This window comes from Lagenorhynchus albirostris, chromosome 6, assembly GCF_949774975.1.
Source record: "Lagenorhynchus albirostris chromosome 6, mLagAlb1.1, whole genome shotgun sequence".
In the NCBI taxonomy this organism is placed as follows: domain Eukaryota; kingdom Metazoa; phylum Chordata; class Mammalia; order Artiodactyla; family Delphinidae; genus Lagenorhynchus; species Lagenorhynchus albirostris.
Window position 1 is genome coordinate 54,141,172 of NC_083100.1, and position 23,785 is coordinate 54,164,956.

Below are 23,785 nucleotides of genomic sequence, written 5' to 3' on the forward strand. Positions count from 1 at the left end.
GCCCCCCGTGACCTGCCCTTTGCCTGCCCCCAAGCCTGTACGTCTCTGTGAATCTAAGCTTCCTTGGTCTGCTTATCAGTCCCATGCATACCACAGACTTTCTCACCTCTGAGACTTGGGTTAGTTGGACCCCTCACAGAGAATCTCTTTTCCCCTATTTTCTTCCTCTTCTTTTTCAAAGTTAGTTGCTAATTATAATCTTAGAGTTGACATGGGAAGAATAAAGCTAAAAAGCAGGCAAGCCTGAGGTCACAATTTGGTTACCAAGGAGGAGGGAGGAGTAGAAGTCAGGGCAAAGTGTTAGCAACTGAGGCAGAAAATCTAAGCAGAAACAGAAGCCGTGGACAGAATTTGGTATGTAGTTCAAGATTGGACCCGACAGAAACTGGCTAAGAAGCAAGACAAAGCACCCACATTCAGGATGTCTGGATAATACTTTGAGGTCAGTACATTGGGCAGAGAGGGTCTGTCTAAAACTCTGTGTATCTACTTCAGCCTAGGGAGTGATTTTAGTTGATGATCTATAGGCTCAGCGTTGGTCCAGATTCCTTCTCTGAAATGGTTGTTGATCTCTCCAATACTTGTCTTTCCCTTCTTAGAGTGTTGCTTATTGCTCAGTTAAAGCAATTAATGCCTTCCTAGCATTTCAGTCGTTCACATGTCTGATTTCCCCACAGCTGTGAAATTCTAAAAAACAAGGGCCATGATGTATTCATTTCTGGATTCCCCGTAACACCCAGTAGATGGGTCTGGGACATGAGTTAAATGCAGCTAGTGTTAGTTGGGTCAGTGGATGACTCCATTGGACAGGAACCTGGCAGCAAAATGTTACCGAGTCAGCCCTGGCTGGACTTCTAAACTGCTGTTCATAAGTGACATTCAGTTTGGCTAGGAAGTCATGCGTCTCTCTGTCTACTGCATGGTCATCATCGAGACTACACACTAAACACAGTTCTATGGGAACTCTCCGGATTCTGAGGCAACAGAGAAATAATGGGCAAAATTTCGTGATGGTGGACGCAATGCTGCAGTTCTCAAGTGTTAAGAGGAAAGCAATCTATTCACACTAATGTGTGAATGTCTGCCCACTTCTTAACCATCCTTGACTTCTGTTTTTCTTTTTTCTTTTCTTTTCCACCACCCCACCGCCGATTTTTGGAAGTGAAAGTTTTATTAACCCAAACACAAGAATGCAATTTCAGGTAATGTTGAAAAGTAAAGTGATCTGCAGAGTGGCCAAAGCCAACACTGCCTCTGAGTTGCACCTGCTGTTAAGGATAAAGCACCAGGGTACTTTCTCTTCTGAAGCTGCACAGTTGCACACTCCCATGATGGTGACAGGGTGTTGACGGGGAGTACGGGCACAGAAAGGGTGATGCAGGCTGTTTGGATTCTTTGTAAACCTGGTAGTTGTATACAGGGATTCCCTGCATCATGAATCCAGAGATTTAAACTTTTTCTTTTTTCAGTTTTATTGAGATATAATTGACACAAAATTGTAAGCTACTTGGAGTGTTTATCATAATGATTTCATATATGTATATGTTGTGAAAGGATTTCCCTCCATCTAGTTAATTAACACATCTATTACCTCACATATTTATCTTTGTGGATATGTAAATTTCAGTTATATAGTACAGTGTATTCCCTTAGTAATTTCAATTATATAGTACAGCATTAACTCTAATCACCACGTTTTACATTAGATCCTCAGAACTTATTCATCTCATAGATGAAAGTTTTTACTCCCCAACCAATGTCTCCTTATTTCCTCCACCCCACAGTCCCTGGAAATCACTTTTCCACTCTGTTTCTATGAGTTTGACTTTTTTAGACTCCACATCTAAGTGATGAAGAGACTTAAAGTTTTTTCTTCACATATTCAGTAAGCCCCTGAGAACCCAGACTGAGAAAGACAAAAAGGAACTGCTCACAAGGGGGCTTTTAGGGGGTAATCAGAAAAGGTTAGACACATCTCACTTTGTATGAGTTATCACAAGAAACAGTAAAGGGAAATTGTTTGATGTCACCAGTATGTTTTACCCGAACCCTCACATTTTGAAAAGTAGTGTCACTTCTCACCTATCACTATGCAGTACTTTTGAAAACTGAGTGTGTTGAATATGTTACTGGCTTGACACCATTTCTTTGAGACATTCCTACTACCCGGGATTGAGGTGCAACATCACCTCATGGTAGCTGGCTTTTGTAGTCATTTTGCTTCTGCATTCCAGAAACAAGAAGAACCACTGGCTGTGTATGTTACACGCATGCCTGTGCATTTAAAAATGTATTTGAAACTCCTGGGTATTTAGTTTCTTCTTGCTACTTTAGCTTTGGGATCTTATTTTCCTTATAGGCAACTTGAAGCCTTTATTCTTCATAGTGCTTTAAATAGACTGTTCCAGTCTAAAAGGCTTAGGGCATATTTGGGAGGAATCTGTGAGAGTGTTTGCTAATGGAATGTCAGTTTGTGAGTGTGTGTGAGTGTGAGTGTGTGTGTGTGTGTGTGTAGAAGTGGGTGGTGGGTACTGACTTCAGGAGCTTATGCACAGCCTTTCGAGAGAGACAGGCTCAAGAGGATGTCAGCAACTGAATTCTTCTTCTTCCCACTCAAAATCTCTTCTGCCTAGTTCTTCATATCTCAGTTAAGGGCAACTCAATCCATCCAGTTACTCAGGTGAAAAGAGTCTTGATTCTTCTTCCTCTTACTCATAGGAAATCACCTGGGCTGTGTCATCTGAGTAGATCCAGAATATCCTATCATTTCTCATGACCTCCACTGCTGTCCTGGGGAATGACCTACCTCCATCTTTCCTGGCTAATTGCAGTAGCCTCCTCAGGAATCACTGTGCATGCATCCCTGCACCCCTCCACCAGCAAAGTATTCTCAAACGACAGCCCTGTACTTTTATTTTTGTTTTTTTTTTTAAGTTATGTCAGACCCTATGCCCCAGACCTTCCAACAGCTTCACACTTCTCTCAGAATAAAAGACTTCAGTGTTTACAAGGCCCTGCCTCTGGATCCTCCCAGTCTGCCCCCACCGTGGCCCTCTTACTGCTTCTCCCCCTGCTTCCTCCGTGGCATACTCAGCTCTACCGCACTGTGTCCTTGCTGTTCCTCCACCCCAGCAGGAAAACTCCCACCTGGGAGCCTTTACTCTAGCTGTGCCCTCAACCTGGAAAGTTCTTTCTCCAGAGATCCTCTTGGCTCGTCCCCTCACTTCCTGCCCATCTTTGCTCAAATCTCACTACTCAAAAAGCCTACCCTGACCACCATATTTAATACTGCACACAACTCCCGCCCTGCGTGGCACCTGAGAGTCCCCTAATCTGCTCTACTTGTCTCTATTCTACAGTGTGGTCATATTCAAACTCACCAGACAATGTACTGATTTACCATGTTTATTGCTTATAAACAAAATAAAATACATGGTGCACCACCACCATCACTAACACTGGAGCTAAATTCACTGGCCTAGATGGTGTATTTAGAAGAATGCTTGGCATAGACTAGACCTGCCAAATACATAGTTGAACAAATGACTGCCTCATAATGTTTATTGCCCTTATAAATGGGATCTTTATTAGAAAAGATAATTGGCTATTGTTGCTATCTAGGAATGTTATTGGTTTTCTTATATCGATCTTGTACATAACAACTAAAAGTCATTGTTCTAATCTATATCTGATGTTCCTTATGGGTAAGATATACAGATACCCCCTTCCCAACTTAATCTGCTTGACTTAGGGAAATCTTCATAAGAAGTGAACATCAAAACCTAGTAATTCTCCCCATGGTTGAATTACATGTTGAGATCCTGAAGATATCTCCAACAGATTCTCTAGAAAATTAAAAAGTAAATCTTTTGATGACACTAATATAAACTGCAATCACCTAGTCAGCCAGTGGCACACTGATTGTAGGCAAATTGTGTTAGATGAAAATAATTTGGCCAGCTAGACTTTATTAATTTTGATTTAAAAATTGGAAACATCAATAGCCCCCAATCTGGCTCTACTCCTTACTTAATCAACTTGAAGAAAATGTGATTAAGAGGAACAAAAATCTAAGAAAAACAAGGGCAAGACACTAAAGAAAAAATAGTGATTCTCAGAAAACACAAATCTTGGGACAATTTCTTCCCGACTTCCTGTGTAATTAAATTTTTAGCCAAAAACTATGTTGAACCAAGGAGGAAGAAATAAATGTATTTCTGCTCCAAACGTTATTTTGAAGACTTGCTTATGAGTGTAGTTTGTTATGACTTTATTTGATTTAAAAAATTTATTCTGCCACACATCCTTTTGCTTCAGTATTAGCAACAAGCACCCTGCTCTGTGTGCCTGAACCACAGGCTCCACTTGGTGGCCAAGCACTGAACAGAATAAAGGAAACAAGAAGCTTCCAAGCCATGTTTTTTTCCTGCATCTTTTGGAATATTTGAATGGACTGAGAAGAAAGAAAGCAGCAACTATTATTCAAAGATTGCTTTGGTGACATCTGTCGTTTCTGCTGTAAACTGTCGGTCCCAAATCCAGTAGGGTAATTATGGAAAATATAGCTAAAAACCCAAATTTTAGTAGGGCCTGAAATCCAGGAATTTGAAGCACAGCCAATTCACCATTGAATTTACATCTGATTCACTAGAGAAGCCAAAGCATATGTGAAATGGTGGTGACTCTGCACTGCAGAGAAGTAAGGCTCAGGAAAGCAAAATGCCCTGCGGGAGGCCACTTACTAAGTTTGGAGTAAAAAGTGTATTTCCATTTCTCTGCTCTTGCCCACAGGCTCTCCTTGATTCAGTAGCTATGATTTCTTCCTTATGGCCGGGAAGCGAAACACCACAATTCTTTCATGTCTAGGTGATACACAAAATCACAGTTCTTCCCTGTTTGCAGTCTGTCTGTGTCTCTGCTGAAATGCACCACAGTGAGGGCAGAGTTCAGATGGCCTGTGGACACTGAACTCGGTACTCATCCAAGAGTGAGATGACCCTTGCTTTTATGTATGTCGGCGAGAAATGCCTGGGAAAGGAGCACAAGAAGTAACTGTGGCCCAGCTGGCCATCCAGCTCGGCATGATCAGAGACTTTCAGCTTTTCAAGGGCTCACTGCCACTCTCCAAAAGCGTAAACATTTCTTCTCAAAAATTTTCTGCTCAAAGCAGACTTTCAAATATTCTCTGATTAAAAGCGCCACGTTTATTTTGTTTGTCCCATCTGTTAATGCAGTCATGTAAAATTCTATGATTTGCTGTCAGTGAGTTAATTCTCGGTGCTGAACCAAATGGGACTGTAGACTTAAAAGACTGAACGAGAAATGAGCTATATCTAATGAGATGTCCTCCAAAGCGGCCATGTCCTGCACATGAGCCAGACACATGCTTCTGCCACATGTGATTTGGGCCAGTCATCTCCACAACTGATAGTTTCTTAGCAGTTTATAAATATGTTCCCTATTGTTTCTTGTCCATCTTCTCCCACTTAAAAATTATATTCTGAAGTCAAATTTATAAGGAAAATAATTTACCACGTGGTACTGGGTCATTTAAACACACCCCATCCACTTCATCAGGGAAGTGAATAAAGGCTTACTAAACATATTGGGAGTATTCTGTTTCTTTTCCATTGGAGTAGCTAATATTTTTTTATTTTTTAAATTGAATGGCTGGATAATTTTTATACCAATCCATAATTTTATTTGAAAAGCTAACCTGGGACTGTTAAAAAAAAGTGGGGGGGGAGAAGAAACGGTTTTCGCCTTCTTGTCTATCAGTGCTAATCCTCTTAAAAGTACCCTTAAAATCAAGGGATGCAAGAGAAGCTCCATTTCCTCGGCAAATGGAATACTGAAAGGTACAGTTTAAAAGGGTTACTACTGTGAGTGAAGAAGGATAGTAATGGAGTGACCTGTGGACACACCCTGAGCCCAGGAACACACAGTGCCACACGTCTTTATTGGCTCAGAGATACACAGGTCCATCTGTCAAACTGAAAAGCCAAGGAAATGGCAGTCTTTGGCTTTCTGCTGGTGGGGACAAATACTGGAAATATTTTTTTGCAAAGTGACGGAAACCCAGTCAGAGGTTGAATACTTAGCAGGCAGGCAGCAATGGCTTAGAGAAAAAGGACCAAGATTTTCTCTGTTGGGCTCCTCCAGCCTGCACAACAGGGACAACTAAGTTTTTTAAACAGCATGCTGGATTCAGATGACTCTGGAAAGTTTTGTCTCAAAAATAAAATAGGCGAAGCATCCCCAAAGAAAAATGGCTGGGGAAATATGTCATCAGAACGGTATGGAAGTGCATCAGAAACTGCCTATAGATTGCCCAAAGAAAACAGAACCAATTTTCTGAGAAGATTGCATAGAAATATTGAGTAGACCTAGCTTCATCTACTGCCCACAGAGTTCATTTGAAAATGTATTTAAAAAGACTGGGGATGGAGAATAAGAAAAGATAGGAGGCACAAAATGGTCCTTTACAGTTTCCTTGGAAGGTCACAGCCCACTTTATATAACACATTATGAAGCACAAGGTTACAGTGGGTTTTCAAAGACTTGGCTCTACTCCAGAAGTCTCTCTTTAATGTTGTTTGCAAAATTTATACTAAAGGCAGATTTATGAACTCTGTTAGAGAACAAGTATTTCTCTTCTTATTCATAGAGAAGACCTTTATTATTTTGGACCAGTTGCAAAATATAGCTTGAGTTTGGCTGTAAATTCTCAGTTATATATGTAAGGCATTGTGTTTATTTAGAAATAATAAGGCTTCTAATTTCAAATCAGAAAATCCCAGGGTCATATAAGGACTTTTATCAGTTTCAGGTCTTATCCAGACCTTATGGAAGTTTCATGTCTGTAATTCTAAGTTAATGTGTTTAATCTTTCTGTGGTGTAAAAAGCACTGTTTATCACCTCTCTGCAGAGCTGAGGCCAGGATACTGGTTGAGAAAGCAGGTTCTAGAGTCAAACTACCTGAATTTGAGTTCTGGCTCTTCCACCTACTAGTGTTGAGACCTTGGGCAAGTTCTTAACCCTTCTGAGCCTCAGTTACCCCATCTGTAAAATGAGGATAATAATAGTTCCTACCTTGTAGGGGTGTGGTGAAGATTAAGTGAGATACTATATGTAAAGCACTTAGCACAGTGCTAGCATACGGGAAGAAGAATCAACCCTTACGCTTTTGCAGACAGTTAAGATACCAACACCGTAGAGTTTAGTTTTGTCCAGACTGAGCACGTAATGGCTGTAACCTATCTCTCCATATCCTAACCTCCTCTCCACTTTCCTTCCCCCAGCTCTCTGGGCCTCCCCTAGTTTCTCCATATTTAAGTGTTCTTCCTCTAACGAGCACAGAAGATTCTGGTCAATGCCAATTTTTTGAAAGAATTACCTGCTTTACTCTATGTCTTCACATATTGAGCATTTCTTAGTTGAGTTCATTGAGGATTAATGCCCCACAGATCTTAACAGACAGAAAATAGAGAATGGATCCAAAAGACAGGAAACGGACTAACTGGGTAGCTGGAGGGATTGGGACAAAACAAAAAAAGAAACAAAGACTTGTGAAAGCAAATGAACCTGTAGCTGGTTCAGCTCCTTTTAGCCACAACTGTAGTGTTTCTCAGCATTGTTCCAGCCGGAGCATTGGTCCCCTGAGATGATTAGCAAACAAATGGTTTCTTGGTCAAAGGAGTTTGTCCAAAACGTTTCACACCACGTTTTCCTCTAGGAGTCTCAGTGCATGTTAACATAGTAAAAATTCTAAGGAGTACTGCAGTAAAGAAACCTGCTTTATTTTGCTTATCTCATATTATTGATCAATACATAACACTGACCAGTACATTTGGAGAAGGTTTCCACTATTGTTATTTTAGAACTGGGAAACAGGAATTCCCATAAATAATGAACAAATTTTGGGGCACTAATGAACTGTGATAAAACTGACGGGAAGACAAGTGGGACTAATATTTAGTGAGTGCCTATTATGTATGCCAGAAATTATGCTAACTGCTTTAGAAATATTTGCTTTTTCCCGATAAGGTTAAAGTAGTGGTTTTTAAGTGGGAGGGATATTTACAGTGCTTTACGAAATAATGTCATGGCACATATTAGCAGTCCTTAAATGGGGACAAATAGCTCTTTAAGAAATGAAGGATCTTGAGAACTCACGTAGCCCATCTTCATGCCTAAGAGTATTGCTTTTGCACTCACTGAGAAATTTGGAGATTCTGGTCTCTCTACCCTCAGTTCCCTGGAATGTAGCATTGTATACAAACCTGTGAATAGTCCTAGTTCTGCCACGTATTGGATATGTAACCTTGGATAACATACTCCTCTGAGCCTGTGTCAATACTAGGAAAATAATAACATCTAACCTAAGTTTGTGAGGGTTTTACTTACAAAACATAAGCTCATAATTGGTGCTCAAAAAAATGCCAATGCCTTAATCTACCATACTTATTCTTGCATCCATTGATGAAAATATTTTTCTCTCACACAATTACTAGAACAGATTTTATGAAGTCCATAAAATAATATGTACAATTTCTATTTTCAGCATCTACCAACTGTGATTTGAAATGCTACCATTTTGTGTGTATGTACGTGTATTTGTGTGTTTGTAGAAACAGCATGTATTTAATACACTTCATAATGCAGTATATATAAAATTATATAAAATAGCAGTTTATGTATTGTTAAAGAAAAGAACTATATTTTATTCTTTCTTTATGTTCCCCAAGACATCTATCCCAGCATGGTCCCAGGTACACAGTATTTAGTTGTCTTGTGAAATAAATGAATGGAAATGATAGCGGTAAATTGCACTAAAATTGTATTATTTTATACAATATAATGTAACAAATGTAACTTAATAATAGGACACTTTGCACTGGGGAGCAAGCCAGGATGGAGTCAGACTGTGATTTTTTAAATTTGGTGATAAATTTCTGATGCTTTAACAAACAGCATATGCTCACTGCTCAGTCTCAGCTAAGATGGGTACCAGAAAATTTGCTAACAAGACTCCTATGTTAGAGATAAGCATTATTTTATGAAACTAGATCTGTCTTCAGTTCTTTTGCAAGAAATTTGAATTTCCCTTCAAATAAATTTAATGTTAATATGTTTGATTTACTTCAACTCTTATTATTTTCTTTCTTCTCTATTTACTGTTTTTCACCCTCATGCAATAGAAAGTAAAAACCTACCTCTTTTCCTTTGTTGAAATGTATATAAATCGTTAATAGTGAAACATTGAGAGGTGAAACTGGGGTCAGGATGGAGAGAATACTGCACAATAACAGCTATTAACTTTGTGCAGAGTAACAGGTCTTAATTCCAGTTCTAAGTGTAGGCAGATGCACAAACAACCATATACTATGAGATTTCCCTTCCTTTCTTGTGCATATTTGCCCACATTGCCAGTGAGAATAAATTGTGGGAGAGCAATGTTTTTATACTTAAATGAATAAAAATAGGTAAAAATGAGTTAGAGATTGAAAAACACTGATGACCATATTTTGGGTATATTTTCAGGTATTATTAAGGGAAATGGCAAGTGACCTGAATTCAGGGCAACCAGACACATCCCAGTTGACCTGCCCCTTTCTACTATCATCCCCTCTCCCTTTTTAACCTCTTTTCTGTGTTCCTTTCTTTTTTTTACCTACGTCTTGTTACTCAAACCTGGAATGTAGCATCGACTCCTTTATGATTTGAAAATAATGACAGGTTGCTGATACATTCAACACATGTAAATGTCCTCTGAGTCTTACCAGAGATTCCAGAGGGGAGGATGTGTAAAATAAACTGAAGAGTGATCTCTTGTAGGAATGGAATTCCGCAGTGGAGAAGCTGAAGAGTGAGGCACTGGGGATTCTGCTCTCCAAGGAGTATGTGGAGAAAGAACACCTACAGCTGTCTAACCAGAAACTGAATTGGCTTCAAGAGGAATTTGGTCGGCTCACGGTGGAAAGGAAAACCTGGTTAAAAAAGGCAAATGATTTTTTTAACAGCGCGAACAAGGTCAGTGTGAGGTGAAGCTGGTAATTTTAGGTCATCAGGGCAAACCAGTAAGAGACCCATGACTTCAACAGGCTGGAACACGTCACAGAAATCTCGACTCCACTTAGAGTTTCAAAATTGATAGCAGCAAAAAGGAGCTTTTAAAATATATTCCTACTCTGGCCATTATTTTGTACTCAAAACTAAGAGATTCTGTGCTTTGACATGTGAAAGGTCACTGAAAAAAAAAAAAACAGGAGACTTTTATCTTAGAGCTCTCATTGTTCTGTTTGAGGTGGACATTTGTGCCAACATGGTAGTGTTTCTCCTGGAGGAATGGAATTATCATAAAATATATCAAGGTTAACCAAAAAAAACCTTGAAACTTTTACCAAAAAAATCTTTCTCTTTTTAAAAATCCTCTTTCATTTATTAGGTGAAGGTACATAAATATTGCAGGCTTTTGGCACGCGAACCACAAGGCTCTGGTTGACTGCCCTGCCTTGGTTTGCCTTTTTTTTTAAATTGGAGTATAGTTGATTTACAATGTTGTGTTAGTAGGCGTACAGCAGAGTGATTCAGTTATACATACATATATATCTTTTTTTTCAGATTATTTTCCCATATAGGTTATTAAAAAATACTGAATATAATTACCTGTGCTATACAGTAGGTCCTTGTTGGTTATCTGTTTTATATATAGTAGTGGGTATATGTTAATCCCAAACTCCTAATTTATCTCTCCCCACACACTTTAAATCAGCCAAAGGGAGATCTTGCTTTGGACTGTTTCCAGGCCTTCTTGAGTGGGAGAAGTGCTCTATTTTCGTTTAAGATTGATTGTAGCAGGTGGCTCTTACTGCGTGGTACTGTTCATGTGTTCACATCACTTGGGTATCTGAGGATGGCGATAATGTTTGAAAAAATTTCTGCCTTTCCCAATTGAACATACACCTTCAAACTGCCTTATCGGAATTAATACCTTAAATTTCACTGATGTAAAACTGGGTAATGTGACAGAAAATGAATGGGAACCCACAGAGGGTAGGTATATTGTGATTTAAAGTAATAACATCAGCAATCTGAATACAGTGTCCTGGTAGGTATCAAAATTGTTACTTAATTTTGAATTTTTTACTAATGGGAAACTTGGAAAACTTGAATAGTAAAGTTCCAAAATAGAGGTGGTAGAATTATGGTAGGAAGAAAACACATGTCAAAGAAATATTTGTCAAATTATTATTGTTTGGGATTTCTTTGTTTTAAGAGAAGAAACACATAGTTTCTGGATCTGTTGAGCTAAGTAAATGGTAAGTGCTGGTTAAATTTCTCTTCAATAGTCCTGATTTTGAATAAGAGATTTTTTTTTTTTGCGGTACGGGGGCCTCTCACTGTTGTGGCCTCTCCCATTGCGGAGCACAGGCTCCGGACGCACAGGCTCAGCGGCCATGGCTCATGGGCCCAGCCGCTCCGCGGCATGTGGGATCCTCCCGGACCAGGGCACGAACCCGTGTCCCCTGCATCGGCAGGCGGACTCTCAACCACTGCACCACCAGGGAAGCCCTGAATAAAAGATTTTTAAACTTACATTACACTCTCATTCTACAAAATGAGTGGGTCATCCCAGTTAGTTAATGCTGTTTCTAAGGAAAACAGTTATAGAACATGTTGCTATGATAAAATGCTTCTAGCATAAGCCTTATACATTATAGTCCTGCAAAATGGAGAATTTTTCTCTCTCTATCTCATTCTCACTCCCTCACTCTTGCTTTCTCTGCTGTCATTATCTGGTAGCTTGCCAGGGAAATTTTTCTTTTTACATTATTCTTGGGCCTTGAAGGAGGAGGAATGATATCTCTTGCAATAGTAATTTTTAAAAAATTGAAGAACGGAGTGGTTACTTTTTCAAGCTTATATGATAATTAAGGTCAAATCCTAACAAATCCTGTTTCTTAACCCCAAACACTTGACTTCTAGTTCCCGTTTCATCATTTGAATGCCCATGGCATTCAAATTATAATTAGTTCAGTTGGGACTTATCCATACTATAGAATTCTTTGTAACCAAGTAGTACTTAGAAAGGTTTAGAATTTATTTTCCCTTTTCAAAGCATCAGGGAAATAATTTCCAACTCCAAATCTAAGAATTCAGTTTGAAAGATGATATATACTTTTACCTCAGCAAAAATGGAAGCTGGAGTTTGGAAAGTAGATGTTTAAATCATGATTCTTGAAATGAGTTATTTACCATATTATTAAGAAGCAATAAATGATGAAATAATATAGTAAATAAATCCGTTTAAATTAAAGAAGGAAATTCTTCTCAAGGCTTGTAAATGGCATTTTTCTTTTTGATTTATATTGTAGAATCTCCAAATTTTATAAAATTACCATTTTACCCCATTCTGGGCATAACACTCATAAATAATCCTAGTTAAAATAAAGCACTGGATTTAAGGTATTAATATAAATTCAAAATCCCTTCAAATATTTTTTTCTAGTCTGAAAGTTTTGTTTTCACTAGTGAAGGAGTATTTTCAGTTTACATCTTCAATTTATCTCCGAAGCACTGAACTTTCCTTTTGAGAATTCACTTTATTGTGCCTTGAGGGCGCTGGGTTTTTCTGATTGTGATCGTCTACATCCTTGATGAAGCCGTGCTGCCAACAGTTGTGAGGTGTCTGAGACTTTTCACCCAACTTTCCAGCCAGCAAAAGAGGTAACCAGAGTGTCAAATGTCACATCAGTTCCCCAAATCCCAGTTCCCCAGGCATTCTTGACACACCAGTAAGATGGGTAGGAGCAGTGGAGACTCGCCCCACACATGCAAATAAGGATGTTAGCACTGTGAAAAAAAAAGAGAGCGTCAGGGCTTTAAAAAAAGAAACGTACCTCGAAAACCAATTTCACTCTTGATAAATGGAATCATTTTTTAGCAAACAACATCTTGTTCCAAATTTGTTAAAGCTAGGTCAATATTCTTCAATTTCTGTGTCAAATGCCAGTGTGAAAAAATGTTAGTGCCGTGGGTAATATATGAATTAGTGAATGTAACAGCTTGAGTGTTTTTGCTCAGTAAAATGCAAAACATATGATTTTTAAGATAACCTTTAACTTTTTAAAATTTGGTTAAAATAAAAAGAAATGAATGTCATAATCTCATCTGCAGAATGGACTACTGTTAGTATGTCTTCCGTATCATATTTATTTCTTTTTCATCCAGATTTTTATCATATGTTTCTGGTATTTTCTGTTGCAATCATCTGGAAACCCTCTTCTTTTTCCCTTCTTTCCTTTTATTGTCACCTGTCCCTCTCTCTCTACCAATCCTATCAATATCTAGGGATATTGTTATTTACTAGAAAAAAGTCACAATAAGTTTTTAAATTGAAGTTGCTAAATAAGTAGTGTGGCAAATTTATGAGAATAATTACCCTTTTTCTTTACGGATTCATTTATTTAATAAATATTTATTGAGCAACTACTATGTGTCAGGGACTGTTCTAAATGCTGGGGATATAGCAGAGAATAAAACATACAAAAAAATCGATAAGCCAATGTAATTCCAATATGTGAAATTCAATAAAATATAATTATCACCTAATTGTCCACATTGGCAAGAGTGCCCACTGCCTTTACTCTGTAGTTTCAGGAGTGAAATTGATTACCTTTTAATCCTGCTAGGGGTTAATGATTACCCAAAGCTCGAGAGTCTGTTTCTTACCTAGAGAATGTCTAGTCTTTGGCTTGAGGTGTGACCGTTTGTACCTGGAATGAGCAATAGGTGGCGATGTTAGCACATAGGACCTCAGGAGTAGTGTTGCTACTGATGCTTTTCTTGTCTTTTTTTTAAATTGAAGTATAGGTGATTTACAACATTATATTATTTTCAGGTGTACAACATAGTGATTCAGCGTTTTTGAAGACTATACTACATTTAAAGTTATTACAAAACAATGGCTGTATTTGCCTGTGCTGTACAATATATCCTTGTTGCTTATCTGTTTTATACATAGTAGTTTGTATCTCTTAATTTCATATTCCTATCTTGCCGGTCCCCCTCCATCTCCCCAGTGGTAACCATTGGTTTTTTTCTCTGTATCTGTGAGTCTGCTTCTGTTTTGTTATATACATTCCTTTGCTTAATATTTTAGATTCCACATATAAGTGACAGCATAGAGTATTTGTCTTTCTATCTCTGACTTATTTCACTAAGTATAGTACTCTCTACATCCATCTACATTGATGTAAATGGCAGACTTTCATTCTTTTTATGGCTGAGTAGTATTCCATTATATATACATACCACATCTTCTTGATCCATTCATCTGTTGATGGACACTTAAGTTGCTTCCATATCTTGGATATTGCAAATAATGCTGCTATGAACATTAGGGTGTGTGAATTTTTTCAAAACACTGTTTTATTTTCTTTGGATATATACCCAGGAGTGGGATAGCTGGATCATGCAGTAGTTCTATTTTTAGTTTTTTATTATTTTTTTTTACATCTTTATTGGAGTATAATTGCTTTAAAATGGTCTGTTAGTTTCTACTTTATAACAAAGTGAATCAGTTATACATATACATATGTTCTCATATCTCTTCCGTCTTGCATCTCCCTCCCTCCCACCCTCCCTATCCCACCCCTCTATGTGGTCACAAAGCACCGAGCTAATCTCCCTGTGCTATGTGGCTGCTTCCCACTAGCTAGCTATTTTACGTTTGATAGTGTATATATGTCCAAGCCACTCTCTCACTTTCTCAGAGCTTACCCTTCCCCTTCCCCATATCCTCAAGTCCATTCTCTAGTAGGTCTGTGTCTTTATTCCTGTCTAACCCCTAGGTTCTTCATGACATTTTTTTTCTTCAATTCCATATATATGTGTTAGCATATGGTATTTGTCTTTCTCTTTCTAACTTACTTCACTCTGTATGACAGACTCTAGGTCTATCCACCTCATTACAAATAGCTCAATTTCGTTTCTTTTTATGGCTGAGTAATATTCCATTGTATATATGTACCACATCTTCTTTATCCATTCATCCGATGATGGACACTTAGGTTGTTTCCATCTCCGGGCTAATGTAAATAGAACTGCAATGAACATTTTGGTACATGACTCGTTTTGAATTATGGTTTTCTCAGGGTATATGCCCAGGAGTGGGATTGCTGGGTCATATGGTAGTTGTATTTGTAGTTTTTTAAGGAACCTCCATACTGTTCTCCATAGTGGCTGTACCAATTCACATTCCCACCAGCAGTGCAAGAGTGTTCCCTTTTCTCCACACCCTCTCCAGCATTTACTGTTTCTAGACTTCTTGATGATGGCCATTCTGACTGGTGTGAGATGATATCTCATTGTAGTTCTGATTTGCAATTCCCTAATGATTAATGATGTTGAGCATTCTTTCATGTGTTTGTTGGCAGTCTGTATATCTTCTTTGGAGAAATGTCTATTTAGGTCTTCTGCCCATTTTTGGATTGGGTTATTTGTTTTTTTGTTATTGAGCTGCATGAGCTGCTTGTAAATTTTGGAAATTAATCCTTTGTCGGTTGCTTCATTTGCAAATATTTTCTCCCATTCTGAGGGTTGTCTTTTGGTCGTGTTTATGGTTTCCTTTGCTGTGCAAAAGCTTTGAAGTTTCATTAGGTCCCATTTGTTTATTTTTGTTTTTATTTCCATTTCTCTAGAAGGTGGGTCAAAAAGGATCTTGCTGTGATTTATGTCATAGAGTGTTCTGCCTATGTTTTCCTCTAAGAGTTTGATAGTTTCTGACCTTACATTTAGGTCTTTAATCCATTTTGAGCTTATTTTTGTGTATGGTGTTAGGGAGTGATCTAATCTCATACTTTTACATGTACCTGTCCAGTTTTCCCAGCACCACTTATTAAAGAGGCTGTACTTTCTCCACTGTACATTCCTGCCTCCTTTATCAAAGATAAGTTGACCATATGTGCGTGGGTTTATCTCTGGGCTTTCTATCCTGTTCCATTGATCTATCTTTCTGTTTTTGTGCCAGTACCATACTGTCTTGATTACTGTAGCTTTGTAGTATAGTCTGAAGTCAGGGAGCCTGATTCCTCCAGCTCTGTTTTTCGTTCTCAAGATTGCTTTGGCTATTTGGGGTCTTTTGTGTTTCCATACAAATTGTGAAATTTTTTGTTCTAGTTCTGTGGAAAATGCCAGTGGTAGTTTGATAGGGATTGCATTGAATCTATAGATTGCTTTGGGTAGTAGAGTCATTTTCACAATGTTGATTCTTCCAATCCAAGAACATGGTATATCTCTCCATCTATTTGTATCATCCTTAATTTCTTTCATTAGTGTCTTATAATTTTCTGCATACAAGTCTTTTATCTCCTTAAGTAGGTTTATTCCTAGATATTTTATTCTTTTTGTTGCAGTGGTAAATGGGAGTGTTTTCTTGATTTCACTTTCAGATTTTTCATCATTAGTGTATAGGAATGCCAGAGATTTCTGTGCATTAATTTTGTATCCTGCTGCTTTACCAAATTCATTGATTAGCTCTAGTAGTTTTCTGGTAGCATTTTTAGGATTCTCTATGTAGAGCATCATGTCATCTGCAAACAGTGACAGCTTTACTTCTTCTTTTCCGATTTGAATTCCTTTTATTTCCATTTCCTCTCTGATTGCTATGGCTAAAACTTCCAAAACTATGTTGAATAAGAGTGGTGAGAGTGGGCAACCTTGTCTTGTTCCTGATCTTAGTGGAAATGGTTTCAGTTTTTCACCATTGAGGACGATGTTGGCTGTGGGTTTGTCATATATGGCCTTTATTATGTTCAGGTAAGTTCCCTCTATGCCTACTTTTTGGAGGTTTTTATCATAAATGGGTGTTGAATTCTGTCGAAAGCTTTCTCTGCATCTATTGAGATGACCATATGGTTTTTCTCCTTCAATTTGTTAATATGGTGTATCCCATTGATTGATTTGCCTATATTGAAGAATCCTTGCATTCCTGGAATAAACCCCACTTGATCATGGTGCATGATCCTTTTAATGTGCTGTTGGATTCTGTTTGCTAGTATTTTGTTGAGGATTTTTGCATGTATGTTCATCAGTGACATTGGACTTTCTTTGTGACATCCTTGTCTGGTTTTGGTATCAGGGTGATGGTGGCCTCATAGAATGAGTTTTGGAGTGTTCCTCCCTCTGCTATATTTTGGAAGAGTTTTAGAAGGATAGGTGTTAGCTCTTCTCTATATGTTTGATAGAATTTGCCTGTGAAGCCATCTGGTCCTGGGCTTTTGTTTGTTGGAAGATTTTTAATCACAGTTTCAATTTCAGTGCTTGTGATTGGTCTGTTCATATTTTCTATTTCTTCCTGATTCAGTCTTGGCACGTTGTGCATTTCTAAGAATTTGTCCATTTCTTCCAGGTTGTCCATTTTATTGGCATAGAGTTGCTTGTAGAAATCTCTCATGATCTTTTGTATTTCTGCAGTGTCAGTTGTTACTTCTCCTTTTTCATTTCTAATTCTATTGATTTGAGTCTTCTCTCTTTTTTTCTTGATGAGTCTGGCTAATGGTTTATTAATTTTTTTATCTTCTCAAAGAACCAGCTTTTAGTTTTATTGATCTTTGCTATTGTTTCCTTCATTTCTTTTTCATTTATTTTTGATCTGATCTTTATGATTTCTTTCCTTCTGCTAACTTCGGGGTTTTTTTGTTCTTCTTTCTCTAATTGCTTTAGGTGCAAGTTTAAGTTCTTTATTTGAGATGTTTCCTGTTTCTTAAGGTAGGATTGTATTGCTATAAACTTCCCTCTTAGAACTGCTTTTGCTGCATCCCATAGGTTTTGGCTCGTTGTGTTTTCATTGTCATTTGTTTCTAGGTATTTTTTGATTTCCTCTTTGATTTCTTCAGTGATCACTTCGTTATTAAGTAGTGTATTGTTTAGCCTCCATGTGTTGGTATTTTTTACAGATATTTTCCTGTAATTTATATCTAGTCTCATAGCATAGTGGTTGGAAAAGATACTTTATACAATTTCAGTTTTCTTAAATTTACCAAGGCTTGATTTGTGACCCAAGATACGATCTATCCTGGAGAATGTTCCATGAGCACTTGAGAAGTAAGTGTATTTTGTTGTTTTTGGATGGAATGTCCTATAAATATCAATTAAGTCCATCTTGTTTTATGTATCATTTAAAGCTTGTGTTTCCTTATTTATTTTCATTTTGGATGATCTGTCCATTGGTGAAAGTGGGGTGTTAAAGTCCCCTACTATGAATGTGTTATTTTAGATTTCCCCTTTTATGGCTGTTAGTATTTGCCTTATGTATTGAGGTGCTCCTATGTTAGGTGCATAAATATTTACAATTGTTATATCTTCTTCTTGGATCAATCCCTTGATCATTATGCAGTGTCCTTCTTTGTCTCTTCTAATAGTCTTTATTTTAAAGTCTATTTTGTCTGATATGAGAATTGATACTCCAGCTTTCTTTTGGTTTCCATTTGCATGGAATATCTTTTTCCATCCCCTCACTTTCAGTCTGTATGTGTCTCTAGGTCTGAAGTGGATCTCTTGTAGACAGCATATATATGGGTCTTGTTTTTGTATCCATTCAGCCAGTCTGTGTCTTTTGGTGGGAGCATTTAATCCATTTACTTTTAAGGTAATTATCGATATGTATGTTCCTATTCCCATTTTCTTGATTGTTTTGGGTTTGTTATTGTAGGTCTTTTCCTTCTCTTGTGTTTCTTGCCTAGAGAAGATCCTTTAGCATTTGTTTTAAAGCTGGTTTGGTGGTGCTGAACTCTCTCAGCTTTTGCTTGTCTGTAAAGGTTTTAATTTCTCCATCAAATCTGAATGAGATCCTTGCTGGGTAGAGTAATCTTGGTTGCAGGTTTTTCTCCTTCAACACTTTCAATATGTCCTGCCAGTCCCTTCTGGCTTGCAGAGTTTCTGCTGAAATATCAGCTGTTAACCTTATGGGGATTCCCTTGTGTGTTATTTGTTGTTTTTCCCTTGCTGCTTTTAATATGTTTTCTTTGTATTTAATTTTTGACAGTTTGATTAATATGTTGCTTGGCGTGTTTCTCCTTGGATTTATCCTGTATGGGACTCTCTGTGCTTCCTGGACTTGATTAACTATTTCCTTTCCCATATTAGGGAAGTTTTCAACTATAATCTCTTCAAATATTTTCTCAGTCCCTTTCTTTTTCTCTTCTTCTTCTGGAACCCCTATAATTCAAATGTTGGTGCGTTTAATGTTGTTCCAGAGGTCTCTGAGACTGTCCTCAGTTCTTTTCATTCTTTTTTCTTTATTCTGCTCTGCAGTAGCCTTTTCCACTATTTTATCTTCCAGGTTACTTATCTGTTCTTTTGCCTCAGTTATTCTTGTACTGATCCCTTCTAGAGTATTTTTTATTTCATTTATTGTGTTGTTCATTGTTGCTTGTTTCATCTTTAGTTCTTCTAGGTCCTTGTTAAATGTTTCTTGTATTTTCTCTATTCTATTTCCAAGATTTTGGATCATCTTTACTATCATTATTCTGAATTCTTTTTCAGGTGGACTGCCTATCTCCTCTTCATTTGTTAGGTCTGGTGGGTTTTTATCTTGCTCCTTCATCTGCTGTGTTTTTCCGTCTTCTCATTTTGTTTATCTTACTGTGTTTGGGGTCTCCTTTTTGCAGGCTGCATGTTCGTAGTTCCCGTTGTTTTTGGTGCGTGTCCCCGGTGTCTAAAGTTGGTTCAGTGGGTTGTGTAGGCTTCCTGGTGGAGGGGACTAGTGCCTGTGTTCTGGTGGATGAGGCTGGATCTTGTCTTTCTGGTGGGTAGATCCACGTCTGGTGGTGTGTTTTGGGCTGTCTGTGGACTTATTATGGTTTTAGGCAGCCTCTCTGCTAATGGGTGGGGTTGTGTTCCTGTCTTGCTATTTGTTTGGCATAGGGTGTCTAACATTGTAGCTTGCTGGTTGTTGAGTGAAGCTGGGTGTTGGTGTTGAGATGGAGATCTCTGGGAGATTTTCGCCGTTTGATATTACGTGGAGCTGGGAGGTCTCTTGTGGACCAGTGTCCTGAAGTTGGCTCTCCCACCTCAGAGGCACAGCACTGACTCCTGGCTGCAGCACCAAAAGCCTTTCATCCACACGGCTCAGAATAAAAGGGACAAAAAGTAGAAAGAGGATGAAATAAAATAAAGAGAAAATAAAGTTATTAAAATAAAATAATTATTAAGAAAAAAAATTTTTTTACGTAAAAAAACAAACAAAAAAACGGATGGATAGAACCCTAGGACAAATGGTGAAAGCAAAGCTATACAGACAAAATCTCACACAGAAGCATACACACTCACAAAAAGAGGAAAAGGGGAAGAAATCATAAATCTTGCTCTCAAAGTCCACCTCCTCAATTTGGGATGATTCCTTGTCTATTCATGTATTCCACAGATGCAGGGTATATCAAATGATTGTGGAGATTTAATCCGCTGCTCCTGAGGCTGCTGGGAGAGATTTCTCTTTCTCTTCTTTGTTTGCACAGCTCCCGGGGTTCAGCTTTGGATTTGTCCCCACCTCTGCATGTAGGTCGCCGGAGGGCGTCTGTTCTTCGCTCAGACAGGACGGGGTTAAAGGAGCCGCTGATTCGGGGGCTCTGGCTCACTCAGGCGGGGGGGGAGGGAGAGGCATGGAGTGCGGGGTGGGCCTGCGGCAACAGAATCCGGTTATGACATTGTACCAGCCTGAAGCGCGCCGTGCGTTCTCCCGGGGAAGTTGTCCCTGGATCCCGGGACCCTGGCAGTGGCTGGCTGCACAAGCTCCCCGGAAGGGGGGTGTGGATAGTGACCTGTGCTCGCACACAGGCTTCTTGGTGGCGGCAGCAGCAGCCTTAGCGTCTCATGCCCGTCTCTGGGGTCCACGCTGTTACCCGCAGCTCTCGCATCCGTCTCTGGAGCTCCTTTAAGCAGCGCTCTTAATCCCCTTTCCTCGTGCACCAGGAAACAAGGAGGGAAGAAAAAGTCTCTTGCCTCTTCGGCAGGTCCAGACTTTTCCCCGGACTCCGTCCCGGCTAGCCGTGGTGCACTAACCCCCTGCAGGCTGTGTTCACGCCGCCAACCCCAGTCCTCTCTCTGCGCTCCGACCAAAGCCCGAGCCTCAGCTCCCAGCCCCGCACACCCCGGTGGGGGAGCAGACAAGCCTCTCAGGCTGGTGAGTGCCGGTCGGCCCTGATCCTCTGTGTGGGAGTCTCTCTGCTTTGCCATCCGCACCCCTGTTGCTGTGCTCTCCTCCGCGGCTCTGAAGCTTTCCCCCTACGCTACCCGCAGTCTCCGCCCGCGAAGGGGCTTCCTAGTGTGTGGAAACCTTTCCTCCTTCACAGCTCCCTCCCACTGGTGCAGGTCCCATCCCTATTCTTTTGTCTCTGCTTATTCTTTTTTCTTTTGCCCTACCCAGGTACCCAGGTACGTGGAGGAGTTTCTTGCCTTTTGGGAGGTCTGAGGTCTTCTGCCAGCGTTCAGTAGGTGTTCTGTAGGAGCTGTTCCATGTATAGATGTATTTCTGATGTATCTGTGGGGAGGCAGGTGATCTCCGCGTCTCACTCTTCCGCCATCTTCTATTTTTAGTTTTTTGAGGACCCTCCATACTGTTTTCCATAGTGGCTGCACCAGTTTACATTCCCACCAACAGTGCACAGGAGTTCCCTTTTCTCCACATCCTCACCAACTTTTGTTGTTTGTGACCTTTTTGATGATGGCTATTCGAACAGGTGTGAGGTGATATCTCATTGTAGTTTTGATTTGCATTTCTCTGATGATTAGTGATGTTGAGTATCTTTTCATGTGCCTGTTGGCCATCTGTATGTCTTCTTTGGAAAAATGTATATTCAGGTCTTCTGCCCATTTATTATCAGATTATTTTGATATTGAATTATATCAGCTGTTTATATATTTTGGATATTAATCTCATATCGATCATATCATTTCCAAATATTTTCTCTCATTCAGTAAGTTGCCTTTTTCTATTGTTGATGGTTTCCTTTTCTGTGTAAAAGTTTTTAAGTTTAATTAGGTCCCAATTTGGTTGTTTTTTTTTTTTTTGCTTTTGTTTCCTTTGCCTTTGGAGATAGATCCAAAACAATATTGCTATGATTTATGTCAAAGAGTGTTCTGCCTATGTTCTCTTCCAGGAGTTTTATGATTTCAGGTCATACATTTAGGTCTTTAATCCATTTTGATTTTATTTTTGTATATGGTGTGAGGAAATGTTCTAATCTCATTCTTTTGCATGCAGCTGTTTAGTTTTCCTAGCACCACTTATTAAAGAGACTGTCTTTTATCCACTGTATATTCTTGTCTCCATTGTTGTAGATTAATTGACCATCGGTGTGTGAGTTTATTTCTGGGCTCTCTATTCTGTTCCATTGATCTATGTATCTGTTTTTGTGCCAGCATCATGCTGTTTTGATTACGCAGCTTTGTAACATGTAGTCCGAATCAGGGAGCATGGTATTTCCAGCTTTGTTCTTTTTTCTCAAGATTTCTTTGGCAATTCAGGGTCTTTTGTGGTTTCATATAAATTTTAGGATTATTTGTTCTAGTTCTGTGAAGAATGTCGTATTGATTACATTAAATCTGTAGATTGCTTTGGGTAGTATAGACATTTTAATAATATTAATTCCTCCAATCCAAGAAAATGGAATGTCTTTCCATTTCTTTGTAGCATCTTCAATTTCCTTTATCAGTGTTTCGTAGTTTTCAGAGTATAGGTCTTTCACCTCCTTGGTTAAGTTTACTCCTAGGTATTTTATTCTTTTTGATGTGATTTTAAATGAGATTGTTTTCTTGCTTTTTCTTTCTGATAGTTCATTATTAGTGTATAGAAAAGCAACAGATTTATCTGTATTTATTTTGTATCCTGAAACTTTACTGAATGCTGCTGATGCTTTTCATAAACCAGATTCAAGTGGAGATTGAGCCATGTAACTCAAAGAACCCGATATATTCCCTTTTCATTTTAGAGTTATCTGCTGCGTTCCGTGAACCTATTTGCTAAATCACTTAGCCACAAATACAAGTACAGGTTGATTGTCAACACTGGATGATAGCTGATTGGAGAAGAGTTTCTCTGGTTACCAGATGTTGCTAAGAGTTATGAGGACATGCATGAAATGTGAACATAGCACCTGTTATCGTAACTCATTTTGATCCCCTCAAATTTTCATCTTTCATGATTATAGATGATCTCATTTATTATATTTCTAGCATGTTCACAAAAATGAAGCTGTGGTTAATATGTATTGATCACCCAAAATCTATTTATCATTGTTTATGGAATGTGGTTTGAATCAGAGATAAATATATATATATATTTCAAGAGAAGAACAGTATGAGCCTGTATTTATATGACAACAATGATTGAACCTTAAGCTGTAAAACATGACTGATGGGTCACAAAGTTTCATTCCCATGCTTTCCATTCCCAGCCATATGATTCCATTGGGGAAAGCAAGCAGGGGAGACCGAGGTCAAAACTACATGGTCTGGTTCTTGGGTGATCGGCCTTAAAGCACAGGTGAAGCAAAAGTTGGGTCAGCCAGAGGAACATAACAGAAGCACTTTGAAATATAATAATTGTTATGGCTTCTACTGCTTCTGCCATCACTGCTGAAAAGTTGATGTCTTTTAAAAAGATGATGTTGCTTTTTTAAGATATTTACAGTGATACAAAACAGTAATGCCTACAGCAACATTATTGTTTCAGACAAAAACAAAATAATTAAGCACTGAGTTTGATACATTTTAAAAAATTTA

General features: G+C 38.6%; 1 protein-coding gene across 5 annotated transcripts in view; it reads left to right on the top strand.

Moving 5' to 3' along the window:
- Positions 1-23,785, top strand: part of CCDC141 (coiled-coil domain containing 141) — a 206,594-nt gene that overhangs the window by 93,036 nt on the left and 89,773 nt on the right. For all 5 annotated transcript variants that reach the window (XM_060152538.1, XM_060152535.1, XM_060152536.1 and 2 more), the window contains exon 7: positions 9,839-10,033. In XM_060152538.1, coding sequence (XP_060008521.1) covers positions 9,839-10,033 — 195 coding nt within the window. The remainder of the gene's footprint in view (positions 1-9,838; positions 10,034-23,785) is intronic.